This window comes from Benincasa hispida, chromosome 12, assembly GCF_027475165.1.
Source record: "Benincasa hispida cultivar pf3 chromosome 12, pf3_genome.v1.1, whole genome shotgun sequence".
NCBI classification, from domain to species: Eukaryota; Viridiplantae; Streptophyta; class Magnoliopsida; order Cucurbitales; family Cucurbitaceae; genus Benincasa; species Benincasa hispida.
The window spans coordinates 86,161,950-86,179,969 of NC_143489.1; the positions used below are offsets into that span (position 1 = coordinate 86,161,950).

At 29.7% G+C, this 18,020-nt stretch overlaps 2 protein-coding genes across 2 annotated transcripts; one reads left to right on the forward strand and one right to left on the reverse strand.

Moving 5' to 3' along the window:
- The first annotated feature begins 7,427 nt into the window (after positions 1 to 7,427).
- On the forward strand, positions 7,428 to 10,822 carry LOC120068307 (LOB domain-containing protein 19-like). The gene is made up of 2 exons (XM_039020028.2): positions 7,428 to 7,899; positions 10,257 to 10,822. The coding sequence occupies exons 1-2, from the start codon at positions 7,567 to 7,569 to the stop codon at positions 10,596 to 10,598; spliced, it is 675 nt and encodes a 224-aa protein (XP_038875956.1). The 5' UTR covers positions 7,428 to 7,566; the 3' UTR covers positions 10,599 to 10,822.
- Positions 10,823 to 16,148: 5,326 nt separating this feature from the next.
- Positions 16,149 to 17,326, reverse strand: LOC150032275 (secreted RxLR effector protein 161-like). Its single transcript, XM_090308459.1, has 2 exons — positions 17,126 to 17,326; positions 16,149 to 16,478 (listed from the first exon to the last, which is right to left on the reverse strand). The coding sequence occupies exons 1-2, from the start codon at positions 17,324 to 17,326 to the stop codon at positions 16,149 to 16,151; spliced, it is 531 nt and encodes a 176-aa protein (XP_090164585.1).
- Positions 17,327 to 18,020: the final 694 nt, after the last annotated feature.

The window sequence follows — 18,020 nt, forward strand, 5'->3', positions numbered from 1 at the left end:
TTCTATAAAAAAATTTTTACATGCTTTTATAACTCAAATTAAGTGTAATTCGAGTGCTTATTGATTATGATTTCTTCCGTTGCATGCTTGTACATTCCATCAATTGGTATTAGAGTCTGATTTAAGCATTCAATTAACGTTAATTTGAGTTTGGCAGATGAATTTCTATGGATGCATGTTTGGTGACTAATATGGCTTGTTTTTTAATCAGTTTTGGCATTAGATTTATCTTTGATTCAGTTGCTAAATTTGTAAATTGCTCTTGTTTGATGAGCCTATGTGCATGCTCTAGAGTCTATAATTTAATTGGAGTCGATAGTGTTGAAATTAAGGTGTAATTGAAGTTTGAAGCAAGCTCGGTCAATAGAAAAAACTGGGAGAAGAAGTCACTGCCAAGCAGCGTTGCAACGCTGCCCACAAAGTGTTGTGATGCTGCTCATCTTCAACCCGTAGCATTGCAATGTTGGGATGGAGTGTTGAAGTGCTGCTCATCCCAGTCCAGCAACGCGCGCGTTTGTGAGTCGGTTAGCACAAGAGAAAATGTCTTTACGATGCAGGTTTGTAGTAATTATCTCGAACTTGTTCAAATAATTTGATTGGAACCTCACTTTTTGGATCAATAGATATATGGTTCTCACAACATCTTTATAAAACATGGATCTTGGTGAACAAATTTTGTGAAACATGCTAATCAATAGACAAAATTGAACAAAAAAAAATCATCTCTTGAATTGCACCACTTTTCCCTAGGCAGATTTTCAAAATATGAATATTTGACACTGAAGCAAATCGAATTGGAAGACATTAAAGAAAGAAAACTCGTAGATTAGACTCATATCTAAAACTTTGAAGCAGATAAAAATGTAAAATGAAAACAAGAATATATATATATATTTTAGATGGGAAGGAAAAACATAGAAACTTCAAATAGATAAATAAGGTCATTACAATAACAGAAAGATATATCTGATCTAGAGCCAAAACTCTGATACCAAAATGTTAAGGAACCCTTAGACGTTGGATCTATGAACCATGTTAAAAGATAAGACCCAATGACCTCAATCCCAACAGATCTCATAACCAATTTGATCTCTACTCTTAAGACAGTGTAGATGACAGATTACTTAGATGTCTAATGAATCAAGGATCGGACAAAATCAAAAACTCCCATCAACCCTTGATCTTTAAAGCACTCCACAAGCAAGACATATCAACTCTCACTTCAATGTTTCTTTCTGCAACCACTCTTTTTTGTTTCTTTTGTCTCACTTTTCTTTCTTATTTTAACCTCTTTTCTCTCCCCACCCTCTCCTAATATCTTAGACTCCAGGTTGTCTTCACTTTTCTTTAGAGAATTGGTCGTGATCTCATTCTCTGCACATACTTAAAATATTTGCTCGCTCTATAAAAACTTTACCTTTTGATTCTTCTCCAAAACTTTGATGAACACTCACTTTCATCTCAAATTTATTATAGTTGGAATCTTTCTTTTTGACTTGTGGATGAACTCCATCATTTAGAATTGATTGATCAATTTCTGGTAATGAACTATCTTTTTTATTTTTAATGGCTCACGCATTATGATTCTTTCTTGCTAGTTTTTTCAACTTCAACATTTCATTCAATTAGCCTATGTAATCAATTGATTGATGCAACTTAGGCAAACTTTCTCTAAGACTCTTCCAAAAATTATCATCATTGTCATAAGTTGCATGACAATTTCTTCTTCGATGAGACATATCATAAGACTTCTAATATCTCAACTTCAACAAATCTTATAGCATTCTTGTGAGAATCATGCGAGAAATTCCAATATAGCCTAGAATGTGAAAAGTCACAAAATCTGGAAGTTTTTTTTTTTAAAAAAAAATAATGGAAAGATGCAAAAGATAATTTTTTTTTTTAATTTTTTTCAGAAAGAAAATTTAAATATGAAGAAAATAAAAGAAGATGAAAAGCCTCAAGAAAACATTAAATTTTTTTTTCAACAAATTTTTTTTTTCATTTTTTTCTTTTCCAGCAAGCCCTTACATACGAAGTAAGAAAAATGAGAAGATGAATAGTCACAATAAATATGGAAATAGATGAAATTAATGAAAAAAAATGACATGAAAACGAAAACAAATAAGGATATAATTTGTTTAGAGGCATGTTGAAAAAATAAGATCCAAAGAACTCAACCCCAATAGACCCCATAACCAATTTGATCTCAACCCCTAAGATAGATTAGATGACAGATTACTTAGATGATCTAATGAACCAAGGATCGGACAAAGTTAGAAACTCCCATCAACCCTTGATGTTCAAAACACTTCACAAGCTAGGCAGATCAACTTTGACTTGAATGCTCCAAATATTCATGCATTCTATCACAAGAACACACAAGAAACAAAGCTTAAAAGCTTTCAAGGTTTTAAAACCTAAGATTCTACATTTCTAAATCTTCTTTTGTATCCAATTATGAAAAATACAACATTAATCATATTGAATGAAAAGACAATATGAAAGGATGCAACCTTTCATCTATAAACTAAATACATGAACCTTTAATAAATGCAAATACATAAATTAAATAGATACATAAAACATTAATAATGTAAATAAATATGAATTTTTAGATTCATTATGACTCCATGAAAAATGTGTTTTAGATGCATGAAAAGTTGTAATTCTTCACCATGGGTAGGAACCTTAACTTGGAAGTAAACATTAAATGTTTCAGTTCCTATCATTGCCAATTATTTACTTATCAGAGTGTTAATGATATATAATTAAATTTATTTTTACCTATAAATTTTTGGGTCAATGATTTAAGAGTCAACTACTTGAAATAATTCTAATTATATGCATGTGAATTGGAGTGCATACTATTAGTATTTGCGATGGGGCAAGCCATTAAAAAATCAATCATATCAAAAGCCCAAGTTAAAGACTTGTTCCAAAAGTCAAAGTCACCAAATTTTGAGTCAATAAGCTATATTAAACCTTAACATACTTGGACTTTGTCCTCTTTTGTCCTAAATAAATTTATTAGGGAAATTCCACTCAATAATGAAAGAAAATAAAATAAATTCAACATTTGAGTGAAATTATGATGAATATATATAGATATACTAAAGTAACTCGATAAATAAGTTAGATATGTGTGCTAAAGTTCATGTAAATTTATTGGATCAAGTGAATTATAATGTCACATAAAAGCAAAATATAATAATTATGATGAAGAATTAAATAAAAATGCTCAAACGATATAAAAGACATAAAAATTTCAACTTTAAAAGAAGAATATATGCGTCGTCATTCACGTAAATATATAAAAACTAATTAATTGAAAAGGATATATATTTTACTATTGCGTCATTCACTCATTTTCATCTACATAGTAACATGTATTGAAAATCTTTTCACTTCTCAACCACTATGAAGAAATTCAATGATGAAAAGGCAATAGATTTATTAAAGAGACATTTGGTTTGTGTGGGACAATAAATAGTTTTATTTGATTTTTAATGATGATGAGATTGAATAATTTGAGTAGTTTTTTTTTTTTTTCATTATTTTTGCCCCCACACGTGTGAGCTAACATAGGCAAACTATTTGTCCACAGAGCTTTTGATTGATAAAGAGAAAATGAGAGGATCATTAGCTATCTGTTTGAGATCCCATCAATAGCAACCAATTTCTTTTTGCTTTTGTGTCAGATGTGAGAGGCCACTGTGACCAATATTAATGTGTTTCATGGACCTACATCTACCCCTACAAACACATTAACATTTTTCTATATACCTTTTTTTGGATAGTATTATAGTGGTTGAGAATTGAAATTTCAAAAAAATTAGGATAACTCGAGTATAGTTCAATCCATTAAAATATGAGTAATTACAGTTGGTAGCATTTTAAGGAATAATAACGAAGTATATGATATCATTTTTAAAAAATTACAAATATAGACTAGTCTATCAGTGATAGACTTCTATCGTTAATAGACTCTTACCATTGATATGGTCTATCACTGATAGACTATTTAAATTTTGCCATATTTGCAATTTTTTTACATTATGTTATATCTGCTAATATTTTGGGTTTAATGTCTATATTTGCAACTATCCCTTAAAATATACACTTTTAAACAGAACCTTAACATAACTTGATTAAGAATTTATAAACTCTAATTCCTCAACCCCACATTTTTTTTTTTTTTGAAAAAAAATATGATTATTGATCGTATATGTGAGAAAAATCCGGAAAGGATAATTATCATGAAGGCATATCAATTTAGAGGAGGATAGTCAACAATAAACAATAGATTTGGACGATTAAAATTGAGATAGAGATAATATATGGATTTTACCGTTTCGATTGTCGTTGAATAGTCGATCATTTATCTCTATCCAACCGGGGCCAAAAGATGGTTGAAAATATATCGATGCAAAGAATTCGAGGATTATCTAAAGGATGCAATGGACTAAGATAAATTTTCTATGGTGATATCTTTGATATATATCTCATGTTTTCTTATTATTTTTTTTTGTGAGAATAATAATTTGTAACATAGGTGTGAATGAAATTTAAACCTTTTAAGTTCTTTTTAATGGAAGTTGGTATATATGTTTTAAGTAGTTCAATCATGTTCAAAATTTTGATCGTATTCTATCCTATGATCGAATAATGTGTTTGCTACATTATTAAACTTCTTTTTAGTTTGGATCATATAATGAATTTCAGTTGCCACAATCAAATCAACTCATTGATTAAAGGTTGATGCTTTGATTGTTTGTACATGTAATTTTTTTTAATGTAACATTTATTAAAGTTGTGGGGTGTTTTGATATAATATAAATTATTGACGCCTAAAACTATTAGTAGCTTTGAATGATGCAATGTTAATTTAATAGCAACATTACATAATTATATGCTACTAAAATTCTTTACACCAAAGCTGTATTTATTAATGACTATGACTTTTGGGGTTTGGCTTTCCTTTGACTCCAAAGGAAAATAAAATATCTTTCATGACATTCATATTATGATTTTTCAATATATATATCATCTTAAACTTTTCAATATATATATCATCTTAAACTTTGTAATTTGAAAATTGTTCTAGTACTTTTAAAATGTCAATATTTAGTCTTTATTCTTCTAATAAATCTTAAGTGTCTGTTCGTATTATAAACTTATATGTTAACTTATTTTAATAAAAGCTGCTATTAGTCTTTCCACTATAAATTTTAAAAAGATTTTCATGTGTGCATTTTCTTAAATAGAAATTATTAGAGAAATTATTTTAAATGATAAAACTGTTGTAATTATTTTTAAATATAGCAAAATGTTATTGTCTATTATTGTCTATCACGAATAGACAGTGACATTTTGTTATATTTATAAATATGTTAGCTCATATTCCTATACTTGAAAACAACTCGGACTTAACTTTAAAAAAAAAACAGTCCAAGCTATTATTATTAGAATTAAAAAAATTAGGCCAAACAATAAAGAATGATATTCTTTGAAAAGAAAAAGAAAAACAAAAATAGGAATGATATAAAGATTTATTGAACATTTGAAAAGTATATATGAGGGTTAATTTTGAACTTTATAGACGAACTAAAATAAAATAAATTTTAAAGTTAAAAAATTAAAATATTATTTTAATCTATAAAAATTTCAAAAATATATCAGCACTATGATTATTTTTACTCCAAATGTTTCGGAGGATGGAAGCTTTGATCTTCCATTTGTATAGAAAGATTATTAATATGTCTTAAACTATCCTACTTAACTAGGATTGGCTAGTCCAATGTGAATAAAAATATTAGTAGTAAGATATATATATATATATTTAAGAACAACTTCAAAACATAGCAATTAGATTTAAAGTATTTGCAGATATAGCATAATGCAAGAGAATTTTTGGATATAACAAAATTTAATTTTTCTTTCAAAGTCTATCAGTAATAGACCATGTCACTGATAAAACTCTATCACCGATAGAGTATCACTGCTATATTTGTAATTCTTTAAAAATGTTGGTTTATAATTAATTATTATCTCTAAAAATATTATGTAATTATAATTATCTATATATTATTTATTGATTAAAATGATCATTTTATTTTTTAAATTTAAAAAAAGGTATATGTTTATATTAATATATTATCTTCATTTTTAGAAAACGATCTTAATATCAGAGAAATAAAACATATTATCACTTTATTTATTTATTTTAGGTGGAAGGGGTTCATTTTCAACCTCACATTTGTAACTATATAATAATAATATAAAAAATAAAATATTTTCATCAACATCAACATTTTAATCTGATCAAAATTGTAACATCCAAATAAGTGAAATTAGATGTCATCAACCTATGTTGTCTTCTTCACCCATTTTAAGTCAAATATTCAATTCCACAAATCCATTCTCTTGGAATTTGAAGAAAATACCTCAGCCTTTTTCTTCTCTTCTTCTTCCTTTCCTCAACCTCTAGTAGGTAGCCTCCAATTAATTAATAAATAAATAACCAACAAAAACAATATGATAATAATGGGTGGAAGCTAGCTAGCTCATATCTATATAATTTAATAATTAAGGTTGATTCAAACCCAAAATGTCAATTTGAAATTTGATTGAGTTGATGAAACATATCAATCAAATTTAAGATATGCTTCAATCTAGATATAATTTAATTGATTAAAGACATTTTATATAGAAATTTAATTAGACATATTTAAATCTTCATTTTTATGCGTGGTTCAATTATTAGAAAAAAAAATCAATAATTTCTTCTTCATAATCATGAATGAGTAATCTCACTATTTACATAAATGCTAAATATAATTGATTCTCGACTAAGATAAATGTGTACTTGAAGAAAACAAACAAACCGACTCTAATTTCAAATTTTTGTATGGTGAAGGAAATAAAAGAATTGGTTAAAGTAGGAACAAAAAATGAAACTTACATACCTCGATCATTAAAATTATTAATAAATCCAAAAGCTTAAAAACTAATAGAGTTTAATAATCATTTCCCTCATGAGTTTAGAAATTAAATTAGCTAGTATAAAATTCAACCAAAGAAAAATAACATAATAGAAATATGAACGTTAGCTCTAAACTACCCATTGAATTAAAAAGTTTAGGGTGTTAATCACAGTTTTAACGGAAAGAGAGAGATTATTATAATATAAGATAATTGAAGGTTTGAGAGTGATGAAAGGTAGCTCATTTTTGTGTGTTCTTATGCCACACACAAAATAATGGAAAAGACAAGAGGAGGGAAAAGAGAGATGATGTGATGGGATATGTAAAACAAAGATTAGATGTGTGTGTACACGTGGCAGTCATCGAGAGGGGTTAAGAAGTTTGCTTGTGTCACCACTCGGTGTTTATATGTTTGCTTCACGCAAGCAGCTCCCCCTCAACTTCCCCTCCTCTTTAAGACTCAAAACCAAAATCACACACTAAAAAACATAACTTTCACAATTCATCAAATTACTTTCAATGTAAAGAAGAAGAACAAGAAAAAAGAAAAAGGAAAAACACCCCATATTAGCCCTTTCATATGACCCACACCCAAAGATCAACTGCCCTACATCAAGAAAGTGTGATGAGTGGCGGCGGACACGGCGGAGGGCCGTGCGGCGCATGCAAGTTTTTGAGGAGAAAGTGCGTGAAAGGGTGCATTTTTGCACCGTATTTCAACTCGGACCAAGGCGCCGCCCACTTCGCCGCCGTGCATAAGGTGTTTGGAGCTAGCAATGCCTCTAAGCTCCTCCACCGCATCCCGCCTCCCAAACGTCTAGACGCTTGCGTTACGCTCTGTTACGAAGCTCTCGCTAGGGTTCGAGACCCCGTCTATGGTTGTGTTTCACAAATCTTCTCCCTTCAACAACAGGTTCGTTTGCTAAATATAATTTACCCTAACTTATCAACTCATACTGGTTTATGAGTTTAAGCTTTTCAGTTCAACCAAAGTTCTGAAAATAAAATTTCATTCAACTATCAACTTTATCATTTCTTAAGTTTTGATTCAAAGCTTGTTTCTTTTAACAGCCTTGTATTATCAATACTCTATTTTTAGGGTTTTGAGTGTTTGAATGCAAAAAGAAGAAAGTAAAGGGGGTGGAGGTCAATATAAATATTTCTTTTTCTTTTTCTAAATACAATTTTGTAAATTAGAGGGTTTTTCTTTTCTTTCTTTCTTTCTTTTTTTTTTTTTTTTTTAATTGTGGGTTGCAGTTGTAATTGTAATTGACTCTCAGATAATTAATCAAATGGAATTTTGCTTGAAAACCATGGCGACTTGCATATTTCTAGGAAAGAAATTATTAGGGTTTTTTTTTTGGAGAAATTAATTAAGATGTTTCCCATTTTCCAATGAAATAGTTTGTCAAACTATTTGAAATAGTTATGTTTTTGTTTTCAAAGAGAGAGAGAAGAGAGCGGTGGCGGCTGGCTTATATTTGGTGTTGCTTGCCAAACTTAACAAGCAAACAATTTTAGCTGCTCGAGAAATTTTAATTAAATAAGTTTCTACATTTGACTTTCTCATATTTATCCTTTTCTTTTTAACCATTTTCTCTTTAAAAAAAATCAACTTCGTTCATTGTTTAGTTTAATTTTATTTGTATATTTCCAAGGGGAAAAAAAAAAAAAAAGAGAAGGATAAGCTTTGGATTTTTTTCTTTAAATTACAATTTCAATCCTCCAACTATGATAATTTTCAAATTTTAATGAATTTACCCGACACAAAATTTAAAGTTTAGATTGTATTAAATATAAAATGTAAATCTATATGTAATAAATTTGTTAGTTCTAAAATATAAAATTAAAAATTTAAGATCTATTAAATATTTTTTAAAATTTAGGAAATAAATAGACAAATCTCAAAAGTTCAGAAATCTATTGAATCTTCTATGGACACAAATATCAAAATTATTTAAGGATTAAGCCTTAAGCTTCTTTTTTTAAAAAAAAAAAAAAAGTTTCTAAACAAATGCAAATTTATTTATTTTATTGTAATAGTATAAAGATTTCTTTTTCTTCTTTTTTTTTTCTTTTTTTTTTTTTTATGGAATGAATTTGAAGTTCATTTGACATGAATTTTTTTTTTTTTTTTTTATTTGGCAAATCGAATGGTTAATTAATTGAAAAACTTCCTTCAATTAAATTTATATAAGTTTCATTACATTTTTTCTTGCTTGCTTGTTTTGTTTTATGTTTTCCAAGAATATCAAATTTACTTGTCATTTTATGGCCTATTATTTTCTAGTGTTGTCCTTGAAGCAATCTCCTTACATAGTACAATTTCACAATTTTGATTATTGGCTAATGTTGGATGACAAATACACATATTTCTACATATCTATATGCAAATACACAAAAATATATTTATACGTACATGCATAAATATATACAATTGTGTCATAAATACGTGTTAGTTTGTATTTAAAGATAAGTTAAAAAGGAATCTTCCGTTAAAGTTTCAAATTTATGACTTTCTCATTTCATTCTTATCCATTTCGTTTTTTAAGGGGTTTTATTTATTAATTAATGTCTTTCTTAACCAATTGAGTTATGTTTGGATTGGCTTGAGAGACATTTTATTTAAATAATATCGTAACTCTAAAGAATTTATATTCAATCCTAGTCTAGTTCTATATATTTATGATGTCCATAGAACATCTCTTGATAGAATTTGATACTAGCGTTTTAGTAAAAATATGAACAAGGTTTTTTAAAACGCTTTTTTCATATGTACTCAAAAGTATAAAAATTTATGGAAAAAATTTAGGTGTAGTTGGATTATCTTTTGTGTAGCTTAGGAAGCATTCAACGAAAATGTGTTTATTCTTTATGTCTGAAGGAGAGAGAGTCAGAAATTAGGTGCACTATTAAAATAACATCGCACCATACTATCAATCCAGTTTGGGATTTAAATTAGAAATTTGAAAACAAGAGATTAGTTAAATTATAAGTTTCGTATCGATTTTGGATGTGTTTGGTAGTGGATTTAAAATTCGAAGACACTAAAAATGAGATTTTTAATTTTTTGTGGGGATTACTGAATTCAAATATCTTTAGCCAATCAAATTAGAAGTTCATCAATTGATTTCATTCTCTAATAATTAAGAGTTTTCTTTTTTCTTTCTTTTTTTTTTAAGAACACACTTCATTCAAACAAAAACACAATAAGTTATACCAACTATACTATACATACCTAACCCTAATTCATATCAATGTTCATCACAGGTAGTGAATTTGCAGGCAGAGCTAGCATACATTCAGGCCAAACTTTCCACCTTGCAGCGGCTATTTCCGCCGCCATTACACAATCCAACACCGACCACTCGCATCGCTCCGTTCCCGGAAACGATCCCGGGTTCTGAAATTGGCTTGCTGTCTGACGTTCCAATGCTCCTTGACCCGCTCCAAACTCCGCTAGGTTGTAATGAAATGACAAATAGCTTTATGAATCCAATTGATTATCAAGATCATATGGATGAAGATGGTGATCTTCAATCTTTGGCTCGAGAATTCGTTTCGAGGTACTTGCCCGAAGTGCAACTCCGGCCGCCGTGCTCACAGATTTAAGTCTCTCTAAACTCTTTTGTGACATCAACTTTCATCACAGCCCTTCTTTCTTTCTTTATTTTGAGATAGAACTGTATGATCAATATATATTTGGTTCTGAAAATTTGGTGAATATTATTATATATTGATCTCTTTTGTTCTGAATCACAAGTTGGAACTGTTGTTACTTTTGAAAATGTGAGACTAATTGTAATTATCTCTCTTTTAGGTGTTTGAGATCAGAATTTTAACTTTTGGGATGGGGGGCTTTCTACCTATTTGGGTTTCATGCATGTTCTATGTTTGATAAAATTAAATCAACAAATAATCAATAATATAGTATAAAATATTATTTATGAAATCAAATCCATTGGGGTAGCTTAGGAATTATTCTTAGGTTTACTATGTTAGGGTTGTGAACATTTTTTTTAGATAATTAATGATATGACTTTATTAAATGTGAGTTTGATTTAACTTTTTAAGTGATTAATTTTAAACATAAATTATATTTTTTAAAAAATGAAGTGTTTGAAAATCATTTAAAATATTAACTTTTAAAACCCTTTTAAAATTTATTTTAGACCGTTTTTATGAAAAAAAGTTTAAATAAAAATAGCATTTCTGAAAAATATTTTTTTTTTCCTAATCAATCGAAAGAGTAGCGATGGAAAAGAAGAGAAGAATTGGCAAAGGACGAGTTTGAAGAAAAAGACAATAATATATTATAGTAAAGATAGCTAATTTGAGTTTTCTAATTGATATTAAAGATACGATCATTTCTTTGTAGCTAGCCATAGATGTAAGAGTAGCGGTGAAAAAGTTGATTTGAAAGAATTTGTCTTTGCAAAAGAATCATCTTGGAGAAGGAATTTCTTGCATAAACCTATCCATTTTTTGCTAAGAGGGAAAGAGGGGATCCCAAGAATACCAATTATGGACCATAACAATCTAGCTACACTACAATAAAAATGTGACCACATCACATTTAAAAATTGTCGTAACGAAAATTCGTGACAGTTATTTTTTTGTCATGGTATCCTTTGTAATGTATGATAATCGATGATAATTTTGAAAAAAATGTCATAATTGAATTTTTATTGACAATATATAATTGTCAACAACAAACAATTACTCACAAGGATAAATTGTCGTTGTTAAGTTTACTTTGACATGTTGTCATTGTCATCAATTAACCCTAAACCTGCTTAGTTCTGTAGGATTATAGTGTATGACGACAGTTATACAAAGTCAAAAAGGAAGGTACACTGACATTGTTTCAATGTCAAGAATATATGAACAGTGACATTTTTCAGTGTGATGCAATTCTAAAGTATGCCTAATGTTTTATGTCAAGATATATTCTATCATAATATATTTTTGTTAACACATAATTTCAAATCTTTACACCTTTGTATTGTCACTAAAAGATAATTTTTTGTAGTTATTTTTTTTAATCCTGTCATTAGATATATGATATTCACAACGAATTAATGCGATTTAACCACAACAACAACACAAATATAAAATACTTTTATATATATATATATATATATATATAGTCATGAAGTTGATAATATTTTTACATAAAAAATTGACTAATAGTCATTGATAAATGTTTTACAGAAGTCACAACTGGGTACATTTGACTACATGTTTAGCCACTAACCCTACAAAGAATCTTATAAACATATCAATTGCTCCATAGTTTCACAATTCCAACAGATTCTTACAAAAACCTGTTTAAGAAAATCGATTATGAAGTTTAGAGTTCAAATATACTCATATCAATATCGACAATAATAACAATATAAGAAGTTTTTTTTTTTTACCTTTCCAATGCCAACAATTTTTTCAATGCATCAGTCTTGTCCAAAACATAGAGTTTATAACCTATGCCCATAAGTAAGAACACCCATAATTAAATTTAGTAAATGTTTTACATTTAGAGCATTGATGTAATAACATTTACGCACAATACATCCATGTCAGCCATCACAATAAATATTCTATAAAATTCTCCAAAACAGTAATAAACATGTGGCAACAAATAGCATCCTTAAAGAACGAACAAAAAAAAGAAACTTAAAAATTTCTTACAAACAATATGCAATCAATAGTAAAACTTTTTTTTATTTGGTAGGAGGTGGGGAGAGGGGTATACAAATGGAAAATATAAAGACATCGTCACGTACCTATTGGACACCAATAAATTGCTTGCATCACAAAAGGGATCCCGTCAACCTATACATTTCTTTATACATTCATAACATCATGGTTTTCTAATATAAAATTTTAATACTCAAATTAGTCCAGATATATAACAATATAAGTATAATTTTAACATGTCATACTTGATAACTCACCATTATGTTGATCTTAATTCTCCCTACTATGTGAATTGATATGTACACACATGCCTCTCTTCTCCAAAAGTGAATTTGCAGTAAAATGTAGTCTAAAAAGCAACAAAAAATACCAATGTACCACATATCATGAAAATATATGTATGATCTTACAAATTCAGCCTATTTAGATCACACATAGTCTATATCCTCTTATGTGTAAGTAGAGGGTGCCCTTTCATCTGAAGACAAGAAAGTGGATTTTAACTTATGACACTAAAATCTTATTTGAAATTGTTGGAAATTGTATAGTACTATGTCTAGAATTGAAGTATTATTGGAAAAAATTATATCACGTATAAACTGCATGACATAAAAGTCGTATTCCACCATACCTAATTGTTTAGGACACTGTGCATGCAACATACAAAACGTAGATATTGTAAATAAGGTAGATATGGAATATGTTATCACTCACTTATGATGGCATACTTTCACCTACCTTAACGACCTTCTAAATTGGTTTCTTCTTCTTCGAGATGTTGAAGGACCTACGATGGCATACTTATAGTGCAAAAGATTTCGACTATTAAAATAAAATAGTTAGTCATTATATGCTAGATGGTAAAGCAAGTTTCACATACAATCTAATTACTTCCATGATATTCTCATGTATACGATTTGTCAGAGGTCCATCCAGAATAGACCACCTTTTGTGTAATTAATGACTATCAAACTCCAATGATTGCTATATGTTCAAATAAACATAAATTTTGTTAGACTAGTGACATTAAATAATGTATGTTCAATTTCTATACAACATATCCCAAATTGTAAGGAAACATGAGAAGTTGATTTCGATATATTTCAAGTAATCTAGCATTCAACACTTGTGCACGTGACTCTTTGTAAGTGAATATTGAGAGAGATCCAGCGTCCAAGAACTTGTACAAACTTAGAGTATTTGACTTATTAATAATTTTGTATAAGTACCTATGAATGTGATAAGAACATTGAATTAATAGTCAAGCCAATTTGTAATTACTTAAAAGTATTATGTTTAGAATGTTACTTACATGATGTACGCATCAAGATAGGATATTGCTATTGGACGTATACAACAGAAATCATGGAGCACATCAAGCAATATACAACATTTTTTTTTAATCCTGAATACTCCAATAGGTACTTTAATCTGGATTGATGACCTAATATGCTCGAGTTCTCGAAGTAGACAACGTAGAGCTATTGGAGAACTTTAAAGATTTGTTGTTAAGTTTATTTCTAGAACTTCGTGAATTTTTTACATCCAGGGTATAAAGGCTTCTTAACATCATCGAACATAGTGTCAAACTTATTAGATACTTCAGAAAATTGTTCACGAGCAGTTTGCAACATGTCTAGTACATTAAATAAATCATAATCTTCTTCATAATTTCCATTCAAATTATTCTCCAACCCATTGTTAAAACTTGTTGTGGTCAAATCTTCTCCATGTCAAAACTATACCTTATAACTTTGATCAATTCCATGTGCATACAAGTGATACCTAACTGATGTAACATCCTTGGATACATGATTCCCACATTTTAAACATGGGCATCTAATTGTATTGGAACCATTGCTATGACATAAACCAAATTCGATAAATGTTTCCACTCCTAACACATATTCGCTAGACAACCTATTTTTTACCATGACTTGTCCATTGTATAATAACATAAAACTTAATTCTTTGTAATTAGCCGCAAATTAAACCAGGTAGAAAAAAACATTGTGACAAATAATTTGGTTAAAGGAAGTAGGGACCATTAGATTTAACTTCCCCCTATGATAATACAAAAAATAGAAGATCTTTTAGAATCATAAAATACGACCCAATATATACATAATCAATAAAAAAAATATATATATATATGACATACAAATTTGGTCAACAGTAAAAACTAATTTCATATAAATGTGGATACCTATGCACTTGTTACACATGAATGTGGAAGGAAAAAAAGAGAGGGTCATCCTTCAATATCTAGACTAATCAATCAAATATATCTGAAGTGTTTAAGGCTTTCAAACACACTCAAAGAGGCCTCATCAGGGAGCTTAATGAACTTCAAGAAAGAAATAATAATAATACAAGTAGAGTCTTCAAGAATCAGCAAATTACCTAGGTGGATAATTAGTTGAAGCAATTTGTGAGTATGGAAGAAGAAGACATTCATATTCAAGCCAATAGAGTCTTTTTTCTCTCTCTTTTTTTGATCATTTTGTTGAGGTTTAGAGTTTTCAAGAGGAAAGAAATAATGGATTGTTGTTAGCTTCTTTATTTGATCAATTAATGTGTTTAATTTTTATTTTGACAAGGGAGCAAGAATTTGATCAAATAATGGATGATGGCAGGACAATTAGATTTCACATTTTCCTGTGATAATTGAAAATTTTATTCATTGTTCTGTCTAGCTATACCAAAAATAACTTCTCACACTTACTGTTTTTTTTCTTACTAAGTAACCCTAATATCAAATTATTGCAACATAAGCTAAAAAGAAAAAAAAAAAGCATATTCATGGACGCAATTGGCATGTTGTTAGTCGTTGGCTGGTTGCAGAGTACCCAAATGGAGTTGAAGAAGTTATGAAAAATTGGGTTTAAATTTAAAATTAAGGGTTGTTGGAAGCTGTAATCCAATGTTGTTTTGATTTGATACAATAAAATTTTGACTTCTAAGTCATAAGAAAGTTGAGAAAAATCAAAGAGGAGAAAGAATTAAATTATGAGTGGCGTGTTAACAGAATAAGTGGGAAGGAAAAATGACTTCATCATTATTATTTACCTTGTCAGAAATATATATATATATACACCATCAATAGAAAAAATAACTAATAATCAACGAATGAAAAAATAATAGAAGTAAAAAGTTTTACAACTAATATGCTCCCTTCAAGTTGGGTCGTAAATCCAGGATTCCCAACTTGGATATTATAGCATTAAAAACAAATATATGGAGAGCTTTGGTGAAGACATCTACAAGTTGGTGATGAGATCGAATAGGCAATAGCTTAAGAGAACCATCAACAACTTTATCCCGAATAAAATGATAATCAAGCTCGATGTGCTTGGTTCGCTCATGAAAAATGGGATTGGTAGCAAGATGGACCGCAACTTGGTTATCACAGTATATAAGAGATGGTTGAATAATAGGAACACAAAGATCATGAAGTAAAGATAACTAAACAAGTTCACATATTGTGGAAACAAGAGCTTTGTACTCAGCTTCAGATGAAGATCTTGACACGACAGTTTTCTTCTTAGACTTCCATGAAACAAGTGAATCGCCTATGAATATACAAAAACTAGAAGTAAACTTTCTTGTGTCAAGGCAAGAAGCCCAATCAGAGTTTGCAAAAGCATGCAACTGAATAGATTTTACAAGTGAGATAAGAATTCCTTGGCTCGGAGCTGACTTCAAGTATCTCAACAGATAATGAGTTGCTGCCAAATGAGACTTGCACGATTTTGCCACAAATCGGCTTAGCTTGTTCACAACAAACACAATGTCCTGTCTTGAGATATTAAGTATAAGAGTCACCCAATTAATCGTCTATAAGATGATGGATTGGCAAGTAAATTTGATCTGAATTCCTCAGTTTGACAGTAGGATACATGGGAATATTAACAGGTTTTGCACCAAGCAAACTAGTATCTTCTAAGATGTAAAGAGTGTAATGTCGTTGTGAAATAGAAATTTCTCGAGGTGAACCGACTAATTCAAGTCCAAAAAAATACTTCAACTGACCAAGATCTTTGAGTTTAAAAGTGGCATTTAGCAGTTGTTCAAGCTCATCAATAGGTTGCATATTAGCTCCAGTTATTACAAATGTTATCGACATAAACCAACAATGCTATTAACGTGTTACCAGAACCTCGAACAAATAACGAATAATCAGTTTTAGACTATTTGAAACCAATAAAAACTAAGGTATCAGAGAACTTAACAAACCATTGATGCGAGGTTTACTTAAGTCCATAAATGGATTTCTTCAGGAGACACATAAGTTTTCCATTCTGAGGATTCGAAGGTTTGTAACTCAGTGGCAAATCCATGTATACTTCTTCGAATAAGTCCCCATAAAGGAAGGAATTATTCACATCAAGTTAAAGAAGAGACCAATGATATGTAATAGCCAATGTAAGAAGAACACGTACAGTCACTAATTTGGCCACAGGAGAAAAAGTTTCTATGAAATACAACCCCTCTTGTTGAGTATAGCCCTTAGCAACAAGTCGAGCCTTGTACCTCTCAATAGATCCATCCGCACGATGTTTGATCTTATAGACCCATTTGCAGCCAGTACTATGCTTTGATGAAGGAAAATGAACAACATCCCAAGTGTTGTTATCTTCCATAGCTTGAAGTTCAAGCTACATTGCTTCCCTCCAATGATCATAAGGTATGGCTTGATGGTAAAATTAAGGTTCATAGTGGAACAAAAGAGCAATTGAAAAGGTGGAAAATGTGGATGAAATGTGATCAAAAGAAAGGGATGAATGAAGGGGATGCCGTGTGGAAAAAGTTGGAAGAGGAGAATTAATGGCTAGGCTACAATGATAATCTTGTAAGCATGAAAGAGGTTTGATAGTTCTTGAAGTTTTTCGAGTCTAAAGAGGTGGTTGATGGGCTTGATGTTCTTGTGAAGGTGGTGGTTGAATAGGTGGTTGGGATGAAGAGGAAGGATGAGAATGAAGAGATCTGAGTGGTGAAGTCTGAAGGATAAAGTTGTAGGTTGGAGAAACTGGTGTCGGAGAGGAGATATTGATTGGATGATGTTTTGGATTCTTGGGAAGTAGGTACTGGAAATGAAGAGGTTGTGTTGTCAACATAAAAAAAAAAAAAAAAAAAAAAAAAAAAAAAAAAATGGTTCAATATTGACAAAATGTGAAAAATTTTGACAAGATGGATGGGATGAGACATCAATGTCCAAGGCTGTTGGTAGGATAGTGTTATGAAAAAGGTCAGATTGTTTGGATTCCAAGGTGACTTTATGGAAGGGAAAATGTTCTCATAGAAGAAAATATCACAAGAAATGAAAAACCTATTGTT